Source organism: Drosophila subpulchrella, chromosome 2L, assembly GCF_014743375.2.
Source record: "Drosophila subpulchrella strain 33 F10 #4 breed RU33 chromosome 2L, RU_Dsub_v1.1 Primary Assembly, whole genome shotgun sequence".
Taxonomy (NCBI): Eukaryota; Metazoa; Arthropoda; class Insecta; order Diptera; family Drosophilidae; genus Drosophila; species Drosophila subpulchrella.
This window is the reverse complement of record NC_050610.1, coordinates 4,853,781-4,876,927: the sequence shown is the minus strand read 5'-3', so window position 1 is coordinate 4,876,927 and position 23,147 is coordinate 4,853,781. Positions and strand designations below refer to the sequence as shown.

Sequence of the window (23,147 nt, the reverse complement as noted above, 5' to 3'; positions counted from 1 at the left end):
TATGAAACAAATTATAGCTTCGGTGTTTTTTGACATATTATCTTATACTATTGGGAATATCATTTTTTGTGTTTTTAAATTTAATAATTATAGCTGCAAGGGTATATAAGCTTCGGCTTGCCGAAGCTAACTTCCTTTCTTGTTTAAAGGTAAATTTAGAATAAGATAAAATAAATTAGTCTTCTTGTGTTAAGCCATTTTATATGAGCATCCATTTGCATAAATCAGTCAAAAAGTGGAAGGCATAAACATTAAAAAAAAATCGTTAAATGATTCTTCGAGGGCATTTTGCACAGCGTTCGCGAAGCTTCCTTGCCTCTTTGGTTTTTTATTTTTGCCACTTTTGATTACCGCTGGGATGTGGTAAGAATGCGTGTAAAAATGGTTATTGAATTTATGATTAATGCCCGAGCGCAGTTGTCATTGAGGGCCCGACAAATTGGCCGGCCAAGGCCAACCGGTGCGGCAAGAAACCCGAGATAAACGGGAAGAGATCGTTGCCAAAGTTGGTGGGAACAGAAAACCGACGACAAGGCCCAGTGAATAATCCCAAGATGCAGATGGCCAACGAGACGGCGAAATATAAACAAAACAAATAATGGGCAATCAAAACAAATCGCGCAATGATATGTTATACACGGGGGAGATGGGGGCACTGCTGCTCCCGAACTGCCGCCTTCAGCCAGGCGGGGCATGAAGCAAAATAATGTGTAATTCAGCGTGCATTTTAATTTTTCCAAATGCAGACGTAACCCGATGCCAGGCCAAATGTTTCGTCAGTCGGGGTCTTGGGATGGGGGCTACAATTGCAATTACCTTGGCGGCAACGGCAGCCGAACACGCAACCAAGTCAGTAAGACGCTCGGGACGCGGACGTGCCAAACGATCCACCGCCTAACGGCTAAACGGATCGAACCCTGAGACAAACCCCGACCAACTGAAATCTCTTGCGGCGGGGGAAGGCACAGCGAAACGAAAGACTTAGGCAAAAAACTCGCTCGGCACGCGCCAAACTTTGAGTGTGATGGTGGCGAGGGGAGTGGGTTGGTTTGTTGCATTGGGGGCGTCGAACATATCGGCTCGATCAGCTGACTAACTTCGGCGAGTTGAGCTAGGTCGGCAAAATTTACACAGAGAGAAAAAATGTGGGACACTCAGTTTTAACGAAAATAAATAACCCAACTTTTTAAAAAAGAGTGTAAACTTCATATTATAAATTAAATGATATTCATACAAAAATAAACATATATAGATACATGTAGAAGCCATTATCATTAATAGTATTTCAGTTGTAGAACTGGTAAATAAGTAAAGGTTTTTAAGTAAAGTAACGTTTAAAAGGTACAAAGAATTTAATTATTTATTTTATTTGATAGACAGAAACAATTATTGGTTAAACCGACACTATAAAGTAAGTAACAAAGTAACTCATGTACTTTAAATATACAAATTGTTCAAGAAAAATAATATAATCTTGGATTTTAAAACCAAAGTCGCGGTATCCATTATTTGCAGTGCACCTCATAAGATAATTGGACAAGCGGCATATATATTACATTCAAATCTTAAGCGAAAAACAAGAAACTCCGAGCAGCCTTAGCCCGGCTTAAATCCCCACTTAAGCTGATTACTTACCATCCACAAGCTCGCGATCCACAAGCACCGGCTCGAACAAGTTGCCCCGCAGATCGTGGCTGCCATTCGAGCCTAGCTCACTCCATTCTGCCTACGAATCTGCCAGTCGAGCGACGAATCCCAAGCCAGACGGTTGAAATTTCAGATTGTTGGTGCCGCGCATACCCCCAAGATCAAGTGATCCGATCCGGAATTCCCGTGCTTAAACACTTGTGCTCTCCGTGGGAACTACTCCCTCTAATAAAAACGATCCAAAGGATACCGGCGGAACAATCGGAGTGCCGAGAAGCGTCGCACGTACATAACTGCCAAGTGTGACGAAAGCGGGAGAAAAAAGATAGTGGCGACGTAACCGTTACGCTTAAGTGCAAGCAACTGTTGCATTTGCCAATTTGCCCCATTTTGTGTGTCCGACTGAGCGTGAGTCAGTTGGCCAGTGAGTGAGTGAGTGAGTGCCTGGAGTGAGTGTCGAAGTGAGTGTCGCCTTGAGTGTCTGGAGTGTCTGTGCTGCCATTGCTCCGGTTTCGGCCTTCCGATGCGGCCCACCGTCGAGGTCAAGGGTCGCCTGCTGATGACCCTGCTGCTGCACTGCCTCGTGGCTCTGGAGGTCTGCGGACGGGCCGGCGCCTTCACGCTGCTCTCGCCCTTCAGCTACAGCTCGCTGAGCTTTAAGAACCTGCTCAACTCCGTCCTCCTGTCGAGCAATGCCAACCTCGCCGGCGGCGGTCGGAACCTCAAATCGGACGTCCTCGAGGACGCCTCCCTCATCACGGTGAGTTCTGCGGAGTTATAGGAACAACGATGAGGGTATCAAAGATCCATCGATTATTTCTAATGGTCTTAATACGATCTGGCTCTTGGGTTTCTTTAAATATATCTTAAATGACACCTGTCTGAGTATAAAGAGACTTCAGCCTACAATTGGAATTTCTTATCAGCAAACGTTGGATAAACTTTCATGATATGTAACGCTGAATGCAATTTTGGAGTTTACATTTCGGTCTCTGAATTTCGAATTTCTGCCACACGCAACTTAAAACAAACATATTTCCTATAGCTTTTATGTAGTAGTCATTTTTTGGAGTCATTTTCATATGAACATGAAATACACACCTGACTGGAAAAATAAAGTATATGATATGTATTCAATACTATTCAGTATTCTTTTCATTATCTTGCCTAATGCCAACTTCATGACATTCAAATTTCAACTACCTGTATGAAATTAATTTTTACTACAAATCATTAAACTACCATATTATCAAAATGTTAGGTAACCCCAAAATGGTGTATTGATCGATTCGTTGATTGCCTACAGAATCCGTAGGCACTGTAATCTTCAAAGCAATTAGAAACATTTCCTTAGAAAACTACATTTGGCGTTATTTTTTTATAAACATATTAAGGTTACAGTAATTACTTTCAATGTAGAAAACGTATATTTATATATATATATAACTAAAGGCGTAAAGCAGCTTGTAAAGCCCTTTGAATTTAATAAAGTCGTAAACATTTTCCTACCACAGGTAATGAATATATGTTTAAATACAAATTAAAAACACAAAAAAATACAAATTTATATACATGTTATTTGTAAAAGGCTAAAAATATAAATATGCACAAAACTACGACTGTGAAAATATTATTTTTAAAGAGTTTATCTATAGACATGAACTCAAAATAAGAAAATCGTTAGGCGGCTGTCAGTCTATAGTTTGACTTTTGTTTGTTTACTTGTATCTAAGGCCTGGTATTCAACCTAACAAAAAATCTTCCAAAAACCAAAAACTTCATACTAGGCCTACACAACAGAAGTTTGTAAGAAAGTCGTTTCGATATATAGACATATCCGAAGTCGGTCGAAACTCCACGCTTGAGTTCCCCTCTTGCATTGACATTGGTTTTCCACACCGTATTTGTTTTGTTTCTGTAACCGTGCTTTTCGGGCTTTTCTGTGGCACTTAATCGCGTTCTGTTCTGGTATTTACCTAGCTCGAACATTTTTTGTGTGTCATATAAATTTACACTTTTCACTCCCCACCGCCGAAAGAAAGTTTGCGTTCTCGGGGTTCGTTGACTCGGAATTTTCGTGTGCGGTTCGAGAACTACTAGGAATTTCATTTGAGCTGTCTGGTGGCACCTGGTAATCGTAATGGTAATGGTCACCTGCCGTGATCAACTGCAGTTGCCACTGCACTTTCCATCGGCTTCCCTTTGTTTGCCAAGTGAAATGGTGGGCTGCCGTAACTTGTGTGGATTTCGTAGCCTTTTTATGGCGTTAATCATGTCTAACTCCAGTGAGTGAGCTAACTCGCTGCGAGTACGTAACTGATGGATTTATTTCTAGAGTTGAGGCTAATTAAAAGGTTTACGAGCCTGCATTTCTGGGGTGAAGTAACCCGAAAGTGTATGGCTTTGTTCGGGTGGCAGAATGTTCGTAACCAAGCTAAAACTGCATAAGGGAGCTTCGAGCTGGGATTCCACCTTCGAGAAATCGAAGCAGGTTTATTATTTATTTGCTTATGTTTTTCAAACCCTCTTACAACAAAACAAAAGCCGGGCTTAGCCTTCGTTGAAATGGATACAATACGAAATGGTTATTTTATGGCAGTCACAGAAATCAGAGTTCGTTTAATGAGTTCGGTTTTTAGAATTGATAGCCTTTGGTAGTGCGAAGTGACCTTGAGCCCATTTACAACGCTCACGTGATCAGCAATTAGATCAACAATTTCATTGGGCGTTTGCTCACACAATTGTTAATGCCAGCCCCTGGTTTTCCATGGGCTTCCAAAAACCGTTTCAAGGCCAGGAATTTGCATTTCATAGGGCCGGCCTTAGCCGAAAGAAACACCCGATTTTGCCAGCTAAATATCAAAGATCACACCGAGCTGAAGATTACCCAATCGTTGGGTGTCAGGGTGGGGTCAACAAACAGACAGGTGAAAATGAACACAGCCAATAAAGCAAAGCAAAGCCGAAGGAAAAGAGTTATTAGCAAGTGTTCAAGCTCACATTTGCCCACGATAACGTAACGTTTTTATGCGATTTACGTGATTCGAACCGTTGCGCAGACCCAGAAACTAATAAAGGGAGAAATATAGTGGGTATGTACCTGGCGCATTGTCAACCCAAGTGCCGCCGTACTTTTCAGCTGGATCTTATGCAAAGTCATGGCTCGGCTTTCGAGCGCGTTCACAGGCGCGTGTCTGCAATGTAACTAAGTTCGGAATAAAACGCCGAGCCTCGTCACAATTTCTGCACGTTGCCAAATTGCATAATCGGCAGTTGGGAGATGGCCAGATATATGTATCTCACGGGGAACACCTCTCGCGGCTGACAATAACAAATTGAAATTGTCAACGCTACACAATAGTCAACGTGCAATTAGGCTAACCTGTCCACGTCCACAGCGCTTGACTGACTTTGAAATATGGGTTAGCAGTCTGCCCGCCTTCCTACCAACAACCCACCACCCACAACCCATTCCACCTGCCCAAATGTCAACAAAGAAAGCCCAAGGCTTCGCTTCCCAATAATAAGGAAATAGTTTTGGCATTTGGCTCGGCTCTGGATAGTTTTCGCTTTTGTTTTGCATAAAACTGTCTCGTTTTTGCTTTAATTTGAATTTAAAGATTTCCGCATTGTCTTTTCTTTGGGGCCCAACCTGCCAAGGATTGGCAAATAGATGTCTTTTGGACTGATTACGTCTAGGTGTTGTAATGAGTTATAAAATGAATTGCAAAGGGCGGGAAAATTGGACAATTAACTAAATTATTTCTTTGCTAGATCTATGTTTGTTATCCTTATAAAGATAATAATAACACTCCGCACTTTGAATAAAATTAATCATGGAATTGCCGCCAATCGTTGTTGGTATTCTAGCAACCCTAATCGATCGCTGTAATTTGCATTATTTTTAAGTAGTTGCTCCACTTGATCCGTCATCTTGAGAGCAGAGTTCAAATGTGATTAACCTCTAAGATTTTGATGTCATTTAAACGATGTCAGACGGCGGAATAAAGTCAGCACAACGGCACAGAAAATGCAGCCCAAGAGCTGACATCGAACGAGAGGAGGAGAAACTGGTTGGGGTCGGCCGCGCTGACATCGAGACGCTTCGAACGGCAGTCATTATAATGACTGTGATAAAAGCCGAAGTCAATATCAAGGTCAGTTACAAAATGAGCGATGGTCTCAAAGTGGATATCGACACAGACACAGAGACCATCCATCCGTCCATCCGACAAACTCAAGTGGGGCTTGTGGCTCTGGTTGGGTCCTCTACAAAATAAATCCACTGACGAGCTCAGCTCAAGTTCGAGCCGCAAAAGTGTTTTATGCAAATGAATCAAAGGCACGCCACAAAGGCCCCAAAGTTGACACTACCGAATTTGCATTGAGTTTTCGAGGAAAAATACAAATCAAACGAAAACATGGAACACCATGCACACCCAAAAGTGCCATGCAGCTACAGTAGGTACTGCCTAGGCCAAACACCCAATATGGGTTTAGGTACCATAAAATGGAAGTTACCTTGGGAGAGTAGCTATTCTCAAAAATAATCATGCTAATTTTTTATAATAATATAATAATAATATAATAATAATATAATAATATAATATATTTAATAATTATTATGATAATAAATATATATATATTTTATATAAAAAATATTAAAATAAAAATCAATTATCTTGGAATTTTTCGTTTTGCTAAAGTATAACATACTATAAAACCACGGCCTTTGATAAAGTAGAGTAAATAGAATAATATAAAACTCTAAAAGGAAATTATTATTATTTTTGTATGTCGATCGTAATTGTTACATTTTTTATTTGATTACGAAGTTACCAGATATTTTATTCAATAATAATTGTTCTTTATAAAACGAAGATATCCCCGTGTCACTGTATGTCAGTGCTCACTGTACAATCAAGCAAACACAACATTGTCAATTAGCATGGACACAAACCGGAGGCAGGCAAACACCGAAATTAGTGGGTCATGATGAGCATTATGTTAATCGCAACTCAAGACGGTTTGGTAGATGCTAATGAAGTTTTTGCGGCTTTCAGCGGAATAAACGAAAAGTTCAGTTAGCAAAACAGTAAAAATATGGAAAAAGAAACCGAAAAAATAAAAATAGGCGCCATCCCGACAAACAGCCACAATTTATTTTTGTATTGGCCCAGGTCGAAATCAGTGTAGTTCAACATTTACTTTTCCATCGGTCTCTCCCTGCCTCTGCCTCAATTTTAGACCCTCTTATTTATTTAATTATAGTTTTTCAACGTTTGTGCACATTATTTGCCCGGCCGCTTTTTTGTATTTATTTACTGTGCCTTTTAAATTGGCGTTAAATCAAACATTTTCATATTTGTGCAATTTGTTTGTACTTTTGTCTTATTGTTTTCTGTTAACAGTTTATTAAACAAATGAGTTTGTCCCTATAGATATTTTTATGATTGAATAAAATCACAAAATATAAAATACATGGTAATTTCTGCTTCATAACAAAACAATCAATATGCTTTTAGTGTAATGTAAACAAAAGGTTTATTTGCATCTGTGAATTTCTTCATAGCCCCTAGATAAATATTAGCAATATCTATACAATTAATTTCATTAGCTGCAGCACACTACTGGCTTAACCACAGTTATTTTTTCTTGTCAAGATATAAATATTGCGGAAATTTTTATTACTGAGTATTTGTCGACTTGTGTAAATTTCAAAACCCCCGAGATTGGCCAACTCCTATGGGCGGGAAAATCCAGCTGCCGGCCGCACTTTGTTGCATTTTGAACATCTTTGCAACGCCTTTTCGGCTCTGGGCAAATATTGGCCGGCTGTTTCGCCAAATGTGTGTCAAGCTAAGAAAAACAAAAACTTTGCCGGGTAGCATCGGCATCGGCAGCAGCTGTTGCAATTTTTCGAGGCTTGGCCAAGTAACTTTCTGCGGCTTCTTTGCACCTCGTTCGCACGTTTATTCATTCTGAAAACAAAGGAGTTACGTAAGACAAAATGCAAGGAAATTGGCCAAAATAAATAAATACCAAAATAAAAATAAGCCAAATTTATGCTCAAACATTTGGCAAAATCGGCCGAAAACAAAACAGGCTAAAACAGAGCAGGAAAAAAACATTTCGCTGGCTTACTTTGCGTACCACTTCCTCGTGTTGTCCAACCAGCCGGCAAGTCAATTGGCCAATTGCAGTGTTTATATTATTTTCTGGCCAACAACAGAAGGGGCTATTCGCTGCCAAGGTTAATTAAAATGCCAGGCGGCTCGCAGAGAGTCTCTTTCTGTAGTTTTCTCAGTCTCTCGGCCGGTTTGTTTGTTTGCCTCAAATTTGGGTAATCGCGTGTTTATAACTTAATTTCAACAATGGTGTTATGAGTTTTCTTTCGGCCACCCACTACCCGAGCGGCTTACATAATCCGATAGACAGACTTATCAAACGTATCACGAATTTCTGAAAAACCTATAAATTCACTTGCCAGCAGGAAGAAAAGTATGCTGTCATACAGTGCGTATGCTCGATACGTATGCGTGATACGTGACTGGGTTAAACTATGGCTATGTACTTATAGAGGGGGCCGCTTGGACTTTGCGTCACCTGGAGTTCCAATAAAGCGTCCCCAATGATGAACATGCCTTATAGTTTGCCCGGTACTTTTGTTTTCATCGGTGTCAATAAAGAAATTCTATAAGGTTCTGTCGGCCAATATAGTTGGAACAAAAATACACAGAGAAAATTCTGACGTTCTCATCTGAGTTGAAAATGTTCTTAAGAATAGAACGACATTTTTGAAGTTGAAAATGTTTTAATTTTGCTCGAACCTAGTTGAATTGGCGGTATTTATATTGTATATCTCAACAAATCAGTAGTGTATATTTATCAAGATGTTGTTAAAAATACTCAATATAACTTCTTAATTCAAGAGCAATGTGCTTGAATATTTCCCTCTGTGTACGAGTATCACTGTTGGGCTGGAAAATACTCTGCCATCACTTTTATACGTGTTTTTTGAATTTTTAAGGCAGGATAAGCCCCTTAAATCAGTCCCAGTCCTGGCGCAAGCCACTTACTCAGACATTCTCGACCACAACAGCTTGTCTGGTTACTTTATTAACTTGTTGATGCCACAAATTAAAATTCATTAGTTCAAAATGACTGTGGTTAAGGTCAGGCGACTGCCTCCTTGATGACGATGACGCTGCCGTTGGAGCCCTGGTCTCTTCCACCTGCCCTTCCATTTGAACTATGCAAATTAACGGGGTAGAAACAAAGAGCTGAGAGGGCAGGTGGAAAAAACATGAACCGAGGCAACTCAATTTCACACTACCATGATTTGCACTTCTAACACCTTTCTCTCCCTCTGTCGAAATTGTTTCCGTTTTTTCTGCGTTCGTACAGCCCAAATTAATACGCAAATATGGATATCCATCGGAGACCCACACTGTGGTGACGAAGGACGGCTATATCCTGGAAATGCACCGGATACCCAAGAAGGGAGCTCAGCCGGTTCTGCTGATGCACGGCATTCTGGATACCTCGGCCACATGGGTGCTCATGGGACCAAAGTCTGGATTGGGTAAGTGACTTTAAAGGATATACAAATATTAATTGAAAAAGTTCTAGTTATGGGTTATGACGAAGATCAAATTAATATTAGTTCTAGTTATGGGTTATGACGAAGATCAAATTAATATTAGTTCTAAGATTCATATTAATTACTTGAATGTACCTAATCTGATATTATTTATAAAAATGATTGATCCGTAATAAGAATTTTTCTTAAACAGGCTATATGCTGTCCGATCTGGGCTACGACGTGTGGATGGGCAACTCGCGGGGCAATCGGTACTCGAAGAACCACACCAGCCTGAACAGCGACTACCAGGAGTTCTGGGACTTCACCTTCCACGAGATGGGCAAGTACGACCTGCCGGCCAACATCGACTACATCCTGAGCAAGACGGGCTACGAGCAGGTGCACTACATCGGCCACTCGCAGGGAACGGCCATCTTCTGGGTCCTGTGCTCCGAGCAGCCCGCCTACACCCAGAAGATAACCTCCATGCACGCCTTGGCGCCCATCGCCTACATCCACGACATGAAGAGCCCTCTGTTCCGCACCCTGGTCCTCTTCCTCGACTTCCTCACGGTGGGTTTCGATTCGGCTCTATAACGCCAGCTGCGGCTGGCTCATTTCCCATTTTCCACAACGCCATTGCCCGTCTGATGCCGTTTTTGTTGCAGGCCGCCACACGAATGCTGCGCATCACGGAATTCATGCCCAACACGAAATTCCTAGTGGACCACAGCCAGGTTGTGTGCCACGACAACGCCATGACGCAGGACGTCTGCTCGAATATCCTGTTTTTGGTCGCCGGCTACAACTCCGAACAGCTGAACAAAGTAAGCAGGGACCACTGTACCAAAAGAGTAGTCCCTATTGAAAACAAACTTTCTGGGTAAAAATGTAAGATTTTAACGGGGGATGGAAATTCGACCGCAAAAAATAATGAAATTAGACCGCGCGGGCCCTAATTTCATTTTGGTATCGCGGCCATAATTCATTTTAGAAAAAGAATTTTGGCCGCCGAAGAAAATACCAAGCGGCACCTTAATTTTAGTTGTCACAGCTTTGCATTGTTAGGCCAATAACAGAATTGCGCCTGAAATTTGAATTTCAGTGGGGACGGAAATTTGACCGCGAGAATTAAGGCCGCGCGGTATTTTCTTAGGCGGCCTAAATTCATTTTCTAAAATGAATAATGGCCGCGATACTAAAATGAAATTAGGCCGCGCAATAAATAGACACTATACCTTTAAGCCACTGTTTAAAGTATTGCTTATCCTTGACACTTATTAATTTCATTCAATTTTAAATATTTGTTTTATGGTAGTTCTTGATACTTTCGTTAATACTAGTACTAAATATAAAAGAAACTTCAGAGTACTAGGTTTTTTCTCCCTGTGTGCGATATCTGGTAGTGAGAGCAAGCCCGTGGATGGAATTGGATTACGGGTGTGTTTTGGCCACGATTTCGCGTGACTTGTTAGGCAGGCTGAGAGTCATCGATTCGGTTGTCCCCTTCGATTGTCTTCATTAAGTTGGCACTTAATTAACCCGCCTCAATTCGATTGTCGGTCGGGGTAGTTTGCATTTCAGTTTGAGCCGCAACATGTCGATGCGGAATGTCCTTAATTGCTCACTACAGTTCGAAAGGGAACATTTTACACCGGTTTGGGGAACTCAATACCTTTTCGGGAACTTTGCTTTCCTTAAATCCATGCGCAACACGAATGGGCACATGCAGTAATTCGGGGCTGCAATTATCGATGAGTTAAACGTAATTCAACTCTATCTTAATCCCCCAAGCGGCCACGATGTTTGCATTAAATATGCTCAACGCCCTGGCAAAACTTTGCCCGATAATCGACCACAAGCTAAACACCCGCAGATTCAAAATTACGGCCCACAAAGTGCGGCCGGCTTAAATTACTTGAACAACATGCAAGTGCTGGGCGATTTGGGATGTGCCATGCGGAGTGTGGATGTGGGGGCATGACCTGACCTGGTATCTGGCATTGAAAGGGTGTCATTATCTATTATGTCAACGGCCGCCAAGAGTGGGCGGTATCTTCTTGTTGTCCTCGCCGGCGTTGTTCGAAATTGGCATAATTAACTGGCGTGGCCTGGATGCCGGAGCATCGACAACAAGCGACAATGCATGCAAATTAGGCGCGATTCTGTGACCCAACAAGAACCAAGTCCCCCAGATCGTCCCTCTCCTTTTGTGAGTAATGCAGGACGCTAATGCCATGCTGGGTACTCGAAACATGGTATGGCTGTTGTTACATTGTCGAAGAAACAGGTGTGTTATCTAGAAAGGGGAACAATGCACTTGCAAAATAGCATTTGAAATTGGGGTACCTCTTCGATCAAAGCTTTTTCTTATGATAAGCCTTACACGGTAAATAAAAATTGTATTTTTTATTCCCGCTACTCGTAGTGCACGCAGATTCTAGAGATTCATGCGTAGCGCAAGTTTATTTAATTAGAGTGCCACGACAATATAACGCCCACAAATAGCTCAAGTTTATGGCGCCCACATTTTTAAAGATTGTTTTAGAGTAAATCATTTTTTAATTCATTTGTTAATACCTATCGGTTTGCCAACAATTGTTTAAATCAGACAAATTATTAAATAGTTTCGGTCAATTGAGGTCACTGCCCATATATTGAAATAACATGGTCAGTGACATTACAGCCAGTAGACACAAAAGTAAGCACCTATGTTTCATTACCCCTAATCGAAGGATTATTTATTTTTAACTTGCTTAGGAGTGTATAGGGGCTTACATAGTTGAAAATCGTTTTCTTCCATAGGTACTATCGGTATTATATGAAATGTACCTATAAATATTTTTTTAGTTTAGATTTTATTATTTTATGAGCGGAGTGCAACCCAATTGCCTGCCTTATTTAACCCGTCTATCCTATAAATCAAAGTGGTAACTAAGCCTTTAATTTCTCCCCTTCAGACCATGCTCCCGGTGATGCTGAGCCACACCCCCTCGGGAGCCTCCATCAAGCAGCTGGAGCACTTTGGCCAGCTGATGAAGTCGGGACACTTCCGGAAGTTTGACCGCGGCTACCTGCGCAACCAACTGGAGTACAACCGGATGACTCCACCGGACTACGACCTGTCCAGGGTCAAAGTGCCGGTGGCACTGTACTACTCGGTGAATGACCTGCTGGTCTCCACCACCGGAGTGGACCGCTTGGCCCGGGAGCTGCCCAATGTGATCGACAAGTACCTGGTGCCCATGGAGCGGTTTAACCACCTCGATTTCCTGTGGGCCATCGACGTGAAGCCACTGGTCTACAACCGCCTGGTGCGAAATGTGCGGAGGGTGGAGAACCACAGGGCCAAGCTAACCGCCAATTTGGCCAGTTACCTGGCCATGCAGCTGCAGCGCCAGCAGCTCCGCCAGCAGATGCAGCAGCAGATGATGGAGGGACTGCCGCCCAATGTGCACCTGCCCCACGGATTGGGCATGGAGATGATTGCCACGGGAACCACCTTGGCTCCTCCCACGCCTCCCACTATAGCCACACCCACGATGACGACCTCCTCGACGGAGGATGCTACCGAGGATGAGCTGCTGACCACCGGCACCACAACGGAAGTTCCGGCGTGACTTTGACGCCGCCTGGCCAAGCTCTTTTCGTTCCAATTTCATATGACTGTGATGACATTTTTAACAATTTACCGATCGCAGCATCGCCAGGTCCTTCCGCAAGAGGACCTCAGGTGCAATCACTCAGGCGCAATCCATTCCCATACATCCAACAACCATCCCACAGAGAGCCCCAGTTTCGATACGGCCACTTTCTCCACCAGAATTGTTCGACCCGTCTTCTGTGCTACTCAAAATACTTTAATTTATGTGTACAAATTTATGAGTAATTTTAAATGTACGTCTATTTTTAATAAAAGAAATACCTTAAGCCAATCTGACCGTTTTTCTTGAGTAATCAAATAATAATGCGTTTTTTAAATATCTGTAATACAAGAATGAAATCATAAATACCAAAGAGCGTAAAACTGGAAACTAACACCATTTATTCATTGACAAAATAAGTGGGCTTTGGCAGAAAACCTTTTTTCTAAAATAAAGTTGAAGAAGTTAACTAACTACTTTTATATTTTAAGAAAATATAAAACGCATAACTCTAAAAATTTTTTTTTTTATACATATAATTTACATGCTACTAAAATTAGGACTTTCTTGAAAGAATTAAACCAGATCATTTTAAAATGATGTTTTAGCGTACATTTGTAATCTCATTCACAGCATGGTAAAGTATGCAACGTTGTTGGTTCTTTTTTTATGAATGCGCCCAGTTGCATACTACAAATTAAATAGACTTTTATATGCTATTGGTTGTATATAGACTCATCTTAAATACTTTATACTTCTGATAACCCAGCGAAGCCATATTCCGGTAGAAAGCCACGGCGACTTTATTCTACCCTGGTGGCAAACTGACCGAAAAATGAGAAAAACTTTAGAATAGCGGAGACGGGCAGCAAACAACACCAACGCTTAATTGCGACTTAAAACGCAACTCACTTCGACAGCCGGGGTGCAAAACTTTATCCTGGCCGCAGCAGGAGCCGAAGCCACAGGATCTGCACCAGGACTACACTAATACAAACTAATACAAACCTCTGAAATAAAACTGTCATATTCATGGAAAATTTGATTAAAAAATTGTTTGTAAAAAACCTTTAAATCACGAATTTTGTTCAATTTAATAAGAGAAAGTTAATTAAAATTGATATTAAAAATAGTTACATATTGGAAAATCCAAGCAGAGAAATTCCATGTGCTTTAGGTTTAATTTTCTCAAGTTTCTTTTATTGATTTAAGCTGTTTACATTACAAATCCTTAAATTTAAAATCATTTATCAGAGAGATAAACAGATCTCCATTCAAGAAAATCGTAAAGGAAAGCTAAAGAAATTTAAAAAAAACAATTTTTTTTAGTGTAGGTCCAAACCAGGACGCAGACTGGGAAAGCCGGAGAGCCTGTGGACCGCAGTTGTGCACTTGCAGCGACAACTTAAAGCCGCATGCCCAATGAATTGCCTTCATTTGTCGTCGTTTGGCGTCTGGCGACCGGCGACACAAGAAATGAATGGTAAAAGAAAGGCAGACTGCGACTGTAGGCAAACTTACCGCGCGCACTGTTGCTGAATAAACAGCCAAACACAAACACAGTGGGTGGCAGGAGGATGGGATTAAGACGGGGTCCGCGATTCGAATCGGGACAGCATAAAAGTCACAACTTTCAGGTGATATTGCCTCTGGCCGACTGCCAGCCGAAGGGAAATGAAAAATGCAGTTCCTGTCGGTGGTTGACTTCTTGTCCACTAATGTCGCATTGCATCCGCTTCTTACTCGATATTGAACGCAGGAATTGAACTCTAGATTGTGAGTGAATGTACAAAATATCAGGGCAAATTAAAAAATTGAACAATATACTTACATATGTAAGAACAATTTAAACATGCTACATGATCTTTCTTCTATACTTTAAATAAAACTCATTATGCTTAAAATAAAACATCATCCAACTTGTTTATTAATTTTTAAATAGTTCCTGATTGCATATGACATCATCCATATGGCAGGGAACCCTTGTTTGCTTTTCCTTGTTGTTGATACCAAAGGAAAAATCCTCTGGCATCAGGCGGAAGAAACATGCGACCGCAGTTGCAAGCACACAACTGACACAAATTCAACTTTAATTAAAGTTTAGTAGGAGGATGCGCCAGGAGAAAGAGACAAAGCGAGCCGAGAAAGAGACAGGCAGATGGAGGTGCTCTTTTCCCGCTAAGCTATGGGAGCCCACATGTTTACACATCGCTTTTAACTAACTTTGACAGACTTTCCTCCTGCTTTCGACACAGGGAAAAATTACTACTGCTATAAAGTTTATCTAAAATATATGGAGTTTTGATGTAATACATTTTTTTAATACGATCTTTACCATGCAGATTTATATTATTTTTAATAATGTTTTTTAAAATATAACATTTCTGTAATGACCTTTTGGTCAGTGATCTATCAATACCCTTTTCCCCGTGTAGCTTTTATTTTCTCTAGCTCTTTCTACCACCCATTTCTCCGCCAGCTGTCATTTTTTGCTAATTCTCCCCTGCTTTTGCTCTCCATTTGCCTTTATGGTATGAAGAAGTGATTTGTTAGTGCCCCGCCCACATTCCCACCGCCTTTCTCTTCGGCTCTCTGTTTCTTTTCCTCGTGTAAACAAGACATTAAGTACAACAAAATAATTAAAGTCAATTAGTGGCTCCTGCCTGTGCAACTAGCTTTTGTCTATCCATCCCACTCTGGCCTCTCACCCCGTCCCTTTCTCGCTCTAAGCCTCGGTGAGTTGGCTTTTGCCTCAGTTGTTGTTGACTTAGTTTTGGCTTATAATGATATTGTAGGGCTCTTCAGGGGCTGTCATTAGCGTCATAGATGCACACACTCGAGCACATCAGAACAGCCACACGCACACTCGAGCCGCCCGCACATCATAATTTATTAAATCAACTTGGGCTTGGGTTGAACCTTGCTCTTTTGACTAAAGCCATTGCTCCTTTAATGCCAGAATTCCTGATTCGAGGTTAATTATAAGTAATAGAACATAATTGTCCAACTTTGAGTATGAAGACTTACTGCAGGCTTAAGAATATTATTTAAGTAGGAATTTGCTTAGTTTCGATTCTGGGGGAGAAACTGAAAATTTTGTTATTAAAATACAATAAATTCTTAAATATTTACTCTAGTTAGGTTCATTGTTCTATTTCCTGAATCAATCACTTATAAAAGGGTGTGTACCTAATTAAACTGGAAATGAAATATTTATTTCTGACCTAAGACCTTTAAGGAAAATGTGTACTAAACTAAAGATTTGTTAAGCCATTTTAATATATAGAAATATAGAGATATATATAGAAATGTCTGTAGAAATATCCTATTCTTGTCTGCAGAATTCCGAAAAAATACTAATTATTTTGCACTACGAAATACCAGCCTTTAGTGCTCCAAAATACCAACACAACTTTAATAACAGCGGGTCAGCAAGTAAATTATTTAATTGAAGCCGAAACATATTACTGCTTTTAAAGGCTGGACATCGAGACAAAAATGCATTTCATTGAAAAGCTTAAATTAATATTCCTCTGTCAACACAATGAGCCACAATTAAGTGAAGCTTTTTAATTAAGGATTAATATGTAAATACTCTCGTTCGTATATGAAAATCGGCAATCTCTGATATTTATTCCGTTCTGATTCGATAATTGAATTTACAGCAAAGACAAAAGACGGCGCAAAGGCTTTTCATTCGCATATTATTTTGCAATTTATACAATAATAATTTTTTGTAATACAATTACAATGCTCGATTCGAGTTGCTCGTTTCTATTGTCTCGATTTGTGAACAATGGCAAAGTAAACCCTCGCCTGCAATGGGAATTAAAAAAATAAACAGAGTTTCAGAGTTTCAAGTTCCTTGGAATGAAGAGCCACTCAAAGGGAATTGGAGCCCCACAAGTGACTTTTATGCCGGAGAATAAAGTTTGCGAGAGAGCTTATTGATTACAAAGTAATGAGGTAAAAACAATGCTGGCATTTTCCCTGCACATACTGGCAGCTCCTCCCCGAATTGATTGATTTTGCTCCAACATGGGATGGAATTTGCATTTCCATTCGAAGTAATTTAGAAATAAACATTAGCGTCAGGAGCCAATGAAGCGGTCGTAATCGTTAAGCAATAAAGTGCCACGCCCTCCGGACAAATTGCCACTGGCGACACTTCAAAGTCCGGGCAAGTCGATGAGGAAAATTACATTTGTACCGAACCGAATTTGCATGCGAAATGTTTTCCTAATGATTTTCCGAAGCATTAAAACCGGAGCGGAGCTCCTTCTTGATCGGGCTGAAAGCTTATTTCACTTGCTATTTAAATTACATTTATCGTTGGCCAAATTGGAAGCGCTCACAACTTTGATTTTGGTCGGCCGGCACTTTAATAATAATGATTTCAAGTCATTTCCCGGCTGCCTGCTAATGACTTCTTCTTCGTTGGCCCGACTCTGCCCACAGGGCGTATGATTAATACTTTGTTTACACTCGAAGTAGCCGACGCCGGGGAAAATTGAATTCTCAATTCATCACCTTCCCCCTCAGCTGGGTAAGTTTTGCATAAATATTTCAGCCAAGTGCCGAAAGAGCCAGCCAGCTCCATCATCAGTTTAACAAACTAATTTGCTTGCCAAAAAGTCTTTTTTCGAGAGCGTTTTATAAGTCATATTTACGTTGGCCGCCTGCCAAATGGCCTTTGTGTCCGGTATTTTGACGGCAGGAGCTCAATTTAAGTGAGTGCCAGCAGCCTCCTTCTGAGCTTAATGATGTTATTGAAGTTTGTTAAAGGTGTTTCCCGGGCATGAGAGACTGACTGGCAGGACTTAAAGTAGCTGAGGAAACCAGTCATTAGATAAATCATAGTGGCGTGAATACGCCTCCTAACAAAGATATCGGCATTTACTGATTTCTCATCTGACCACTTTCGCTGAACTATGCAGAAACCTTAAATAACGCTGTACAGTGAAGCCTCTAAGAACAGAAACCAGCCTCAATTTAGTTTCAAAAAGTTGAAAGTTTAGCCATACTTTTATTATTATTATAAAATTTCTTAGCTCATAAGTAATGATGGCAAATACTTCATTAATTAAACTCTAGGAATATATTTAAAGGTCAAATGTCATCCAGGGCAATCCCCTCTGTGGCTCAATAGTGGCCAGTTTATTGTTATTGCCCTTCGTAGTTGACAGTCGTAGTTGTTGTTCGTAGCCCTTGGTGGTGGCAAGATGTTAAGATTCCCGGCCACGTCCAAAAGACATTTTCTGTCGAGTTGACATAAAACTTGTCCTTATGGTCAACCATATTTATGTTGTGGTCCAAGTTTGCCGCAAACGAGAGTTTTGCGGTCGCTTTTCTGGTTCGATAAGAACTAATTATGAAAGTTCCTCCTTGCGATGGCTTACACAATTTGTTCGCACAGAATCAATTTGCGGGGTCAAATCCGTTTGGGGAATTTATGCGTTGAATAGAAATGTCCACCGGAAAGATAAGAGGAATGTGAGGAAGTGGTACATTAAAATTTCAAATGAAATTGGCTGTTAGGAAAAAGCATTGACTATAATGCCTGCTCTGGAATTCCGCTAAAAGCTGACTCACTCTCAAGCGTAAAACAATGCCAATCGGCAAACCCACTTGACAAAATCCCCAGACATTCCTTACGTTTGCTTTTATGGAAAATGTCAAACACTCACAGCATAATAATGGCATAAAGTTTAAGCAAGTGATAAATAAACAACGTGTATTAGCAACAAAAATTGAAATCTTAATGAATTATTATAAATAGATATAATTATTTTAATTTTAAAAATTGAACAAGATTGCACACTCTTTTGTATACTTTTTTTGCCACAATATTTTTTTAGGTGCACCGGAAATAGATCGGGGGATTAACTTTGCTCTTGGCATAAAATTATTAAACTGGACTATAACTGGAACTGTGTTTAGTAAAGCAACTTATACATAAAAATGAGTTCTATAACTAAGGCGTTTGCTCCCATTAGCTCACCTAAAATTTTTGGCATTGTTTAACGCGATATCTTTCCGACCTACAAATAAATATTTTAATATATTCTACATACAAGCGTTTAGTTTTTGCCTCAAATATTTATACTTATTATTATTCAAATAATTATTCAAATATATAGCTCTAACAATTTAGCCACTAGGAATTTTAGTGCGAAATAAAGCACTGCTATTGCTATTGCTAATCAAAACAAAGCACACATTCTTTCTGAAAATAGATTGTTTAAACTTCGAAAGAAATGGGATCTAGCCAGAATATACCGATATCAGTTTACAGAATCAATGGCTGGATAAGCGGAAAAATGTAAGTTATGTTTGTGCTTAAAATATCACTTTGGTTGACTTTAAACATTCCTCAACTCGAAGCCATCGTTTTTCCACTCAATTACTGCGACCATTCAACCGGCAATCAGAGACTCTTTCAGGCCAAGACAATGGGCCTGTCTCAAAGAGCCCCATTGGTTCTGATCGAATTAGTTTAATATCAATAGCCAAATGCGAGAGCGTGTCGGTGCAGAGCGTTGAATAACCGCGAATTATGAGAGGCCGTCGAGTTGTAACCAACTAATTGCCATACCACAAAGCCGGTTTGCCACTCCGGGCCAAACTGAAAACGAAAAGCGGCAGCATCGAAAAGCAAAATCAATATCAGAGGTGAGCTCAGGTGAGTGCGTTGAAAGTGAAATTGAACTGGAGAGGGGGAAGTGCCATTTAAAAGATGTTTCTGGGCCAAGTGCACCTGTACTTCAGGTCCATCAAAAAGGCCGAACCTGAGGAGCAGTTGGCAGCGCACCTGAGCCACCAGAAGCTGAGCCGATTCGAATCGAATCGAAACCCAAGCCAAGCCAAAAACCCTAGCCGGGAACAGTTTTCAAACGCCTTAAAAGCCCGAGCCGGAGCTGCAAACGGTTTAGTTCCTCGCCGCAAACAAAACTAGTCACAACAACGTGGAGCGGAAGCCAGCAGCCTCGAGTGAACCAGTTAAAAGCCAGAAACAAAGTCTGAGGTAGTGGCACTTGAGAAAAAACAATCACTTAAGCCAAGATTAATATAGCATTTAAAGTGTTTAAAGAAAACTAAACATAAAAGCAAGTCAACTAAGATCTTTTAAACATTTTTTGTGAATTACTCAAAGGAAGGAAGGAAAAAAGGATGTTAGTTCTTCCGATTTTCTAAAAATAACTATTTAAAACCGATTATCTAAAGCTCTTAAATCATTGAAATCATTAAATAACAGCTGAGTTTTAATAGTGTTTTTGTGAAATGTTTGTAAGAAGTGTCTAAGTGTTTATCCTACCAGTTTTTCAAACCTAACTATTTAAAACCAATAACCTAAGGCTCTTGACTTCAAATCACTTCAAATATATTCATTTTTGAGACCCCTTCTTTTTGGAATATCGTAAAGCATACCACTTTTTTTCTCTGCAGAAAAAAAGAGAGAGAGAGCGCGAAATACCAGAAAGCTTTTGGAGACAGGAGCAAGTTTTCGAGATCCAAAGTGAACGTAGCTTTCGGCGCGCTTAAACCACACTCGATTGATATTGATTCATTGCCAGCGAGCCACTGAACCGCCTCGCATTCCGCGAATACCAGACAAAAGTCAGCCGAAAACCGAAAATGTTGCGAACCTTTGCCATTCTGCTGGTGATCGCAGTGGCCGTAAATGCGAGAGCTGCACCACAGAGAACCACCGTTTCGCCGGATTATGAAACCACCGAAAATGTGGAGCTTATTGAGGAGTCCACCTATATGTCCGTGGAGGAGGGAACCATCACGGTGGACGTCGATTCGGATCTGATACTGACCACCAGTCCCGAGGGCGAGGCCTTCACCGAGGCCAGTCCGATGGGTCTGACGGAGGAACCGCTTCCGGATTCGGTGGTGCAGCAGTTGGAGATGGAGCGGGCCCAGGAGGAGCGGCTGAAGAATCCCGAGGAGCCGGAATCGGAGCTGGAGTCGGAGTCGGAGAATGAGGAGCAGAGCGCTACAACCACGGAGCCACCGAATTCTAATAATACTGGCACCACCAGGCGCAGCTTCAAATTTGGCGCAACCACACTGCCACCAAGTTTCATCACAACTACCGAAAGAGGCATCACTACCATTGCACCACAGGAAGTCACCACATCACGCTCTTCGGAGACTGAGGAAACCACCGAGTTCCAGGAGGTGAGGACCATGAGAAACTACTTCGAACGGAAGCCAGCGCAAATGGGAGAAATCGATCTGGACATGGCCGAGAACCGAATGGAGACCACCACGAATATCCCAGCCCAGGAGCCCGTGGAGCTGTCCATGATCATGACCACCGAAGCCGCTTTGGTGGAGGAGAACCCCAAGCCGAATAGTGAGAGTGATCAGGCGGAGTCGGTGGAAACCACAGTGGTGCCGCTTTACCAATATGTTAGCAATGGAGCTCCCATTGTCACGGAGCCACAGCCTGAACATTCTACGGTTATGCCAGTATTAAACGAAGAAGTAGCCTCTACTGTGTCTCCATTAGAAGAAATTAAAGGTACGTCTCTTACTTTATTTATGTTATTCCCTTGAGAGATGGTTAAACTTTTGGTTATCCACAGAACTCTTACTGGTTTCGTCCACCTCAGCACCAGAAACCACCACAGAGGCTGAGGAAACCACAACTCAAGCTTTTACAACCACCACTACAACCACTGAGGCTGTTGTGCTGACCACCAAAGTGGAAACTCTGTTGAATGCCCAGCCAGAGACTACTACCAGTGCTCCAGAGACCTCAACTAGCACCACTAGTGCTCCAGAGACCACAACTAGCACCACTAGTGCTCCAACCACAACGAGTACCACCAGCACCACCAGTGCTCCCACCACGACAACCACCACAACTACAGAGCGGCCCATTCAGACGCGAGCTCCTCGAGTGGAGCGGATCTTCAACTCGGACGGAGTGGAGGTGCTCTATGGTTACTCGTCGGTGGTGCGGACCAACCGCTCGTGAGTGGCGCTGGTGGTTGCCCCACCGAGAATGCGACCTTGTCAAGGTCGAACAACTTGCCATAATGCGGAGACGGGGAGACATTGAGCGATTCATGCTCGATTGGTTTGTTTTAGGCAATTTTCAATTCTAAACGAGTTATAAACAAAAATATTTAAATTTCATCCGACGGGCCCCAACACAGTGTGATAAACCAAAAAATAGATAACTCTGCGTAAGATGATATCGATATAGATGCAAATCCACAACGACATCAAACAAAACAAATATGATATTGTGCAAAATTGTGTACGGTCTGCCAAATGACAAAAATGAAGAGAAATGCTGGAGATAAACGATTTTATAAATTATAAATAAAACATGAACACCAATCTTTCGTTTCGCGTTTGCTTTGGCGATTGCACAAAGCGTTTGTAGGTCTTTTAAACATTGTTGATCCGAAAACCGCTCGTCAAAAGTGACATAATATTGCAAAAAACGGAATATAATCGGGAAAGTTAAGCGGTGATGGATGCGATAAGTTAGAAACTCTTATCCTAGAGAGTACCTACTCCAATTATTTCATAAACAGCTCATTGAGAGCGTACAAACTAGAGTATTTCCCAGACTTCTTTCAAGCCCAATCCAATGAATATGATTCATTTTGTGGATCGTTAAAGCAGCACACCCAAGAAATCAAGAAAACCACAAACACAGACATTCAGCATCCCACAAGCTGATCGCTGCCCACCTGCAAAAAAAAACCGGCAATCGCCTCAAGAGTTGTCGTCATACATTTTTGGGCTCTTGTGTTCCGGCATGGACGCAGTCAGTCCGACGGACAGACACGTGGACCAGCCAGGCTGACTTGTTTGGTCCGGTCAGGTCCAGAGGCTTGGGTCGCCTATCGTGGCGGGTTATTCATTCATCGATCGGCATTAAGGGGCACAGGGCTTTTTGGGGTTTGGCAATGTTTATCACGTTTACTGTGCCTTACTCTCGATGGAATTCGAAAGCATTCGGCCATAAAACAAACACCAGCCGCTAATTTCCATTTGAACTTGAGCGGCAGGCGCTAAACTGCATGTTGAATGTGAATCGAATGAATGCGGATCGAAGGTTTTGGCGATACGGGTTTTTTGGCTTTATTTACTTAACCAGCTGACCAGCTATGCTCTAGGCCATGGGATGTACATTACCAACCAGTTAGTCATTTCCTAAAATTATGCGGGAAGTCCCTGGAAAATTAAAGACTTGTAAGACACGCTATATATGACCTCTAGTTTAAACCAATTAAGAGAAA

At 41.4% G+C, this 23,147-nt stretch overlaps 2 protein-coding genes across 2 annotated transcripts; both read left to right on the top strand.

Moving 5' to 3' along the window:
• The first annotated feature begins 1,755 nt into the window (after positions 1 to 1,755).
• Positions 1,756 to 13,167, top strand: LOC119548486 (lipase 3). The gene is made up of 5 exons (XM_037855760.1): positions 1,756 to 2,407; positions 9,055 to 9,232; positions 9,444 to 9,805; positions 9,901 to 10,059; positions 12,193 to 13,167. Exons 1-5 carry the CDS (start codon positions 2,171 to 2,173, stop codon positions 12,850 to 12,852), a joined length of 1,596 nt encoding a protein of 531 aa, XP_037711688.1. The 5' UTR covers positions 1,756 to 2,170; the 3' UTR covers positions 12,853 to 13,167.
• A 6,653-nt stretch (positions 13,168 to 19,820) lies between these two features.
• On the top strand, positions 19,821 to 22,249 carry LOC119546660 (integumentary mucin C.1). The gene is made up of 3 exons (XM_037853116.1): positions 19,821 to 19,900; positions 20,323 to 21,409; positions 21,474 to 22,249. Exons 2-3 carry the CDS (start codon positions 20,512 to 20,514, stop codon positions 21,866 to 21,868), a joined length of 1,293 nt encoding a protein of 430 aa, XP_037709044.1. The 5' UTR covers positions 19,821 to 19,900; positions 20,323 to 20,511; the 3' UTR covers positions 21,869 to 22,249.
• Positions 22,250 to 23,147: the final 898 nt, after the last annotated feature.

What these genes read in the sequence shown, in the direction of transcription:
- LOC119548486 (XM_037855760.1), top strand. Translation starts at nt 2,171, where the DNA reads ATGCGGCCCACCGTCGAGGTCAAGGGTCGCCTGCTGATGACCCTGCTG. An exon ending in GGGACCAAAGTCTGGATTGG is followed by an intron (nt 9,233 to 9,443) that starts GTAAGTGACTTT and finishes TTTCTTAAACAG; the next exon opens with GCTATATGCTGTCCGATCTG. An exon ending in TCTTCCTCGACTTCCTCACG is followed by an intron (nt 9,806 to 9,900) that starts GTGGGTTTCGAT and finishes TTTTTGTTGCAG; the next exon opens with GCCGCCACACGAATGCTGCG.
- LOC119546660 (XM_037853116.1), top strand. Translation starts at nt 20,512, where the DNA reads ATGTTGCGAACCTTTGCCATTCTGCTGGTGATCGCAGTGGCCGTAAAT. An exon ending in TCCATTAGAAGAAATTAAAG is followed by an intron (nt 21,410 to 21,473) that starts GTACGTCTCTTA and finishes GGTTATCCACAG; the next exon opens with AACTCTTACTGGTTTCGTCC.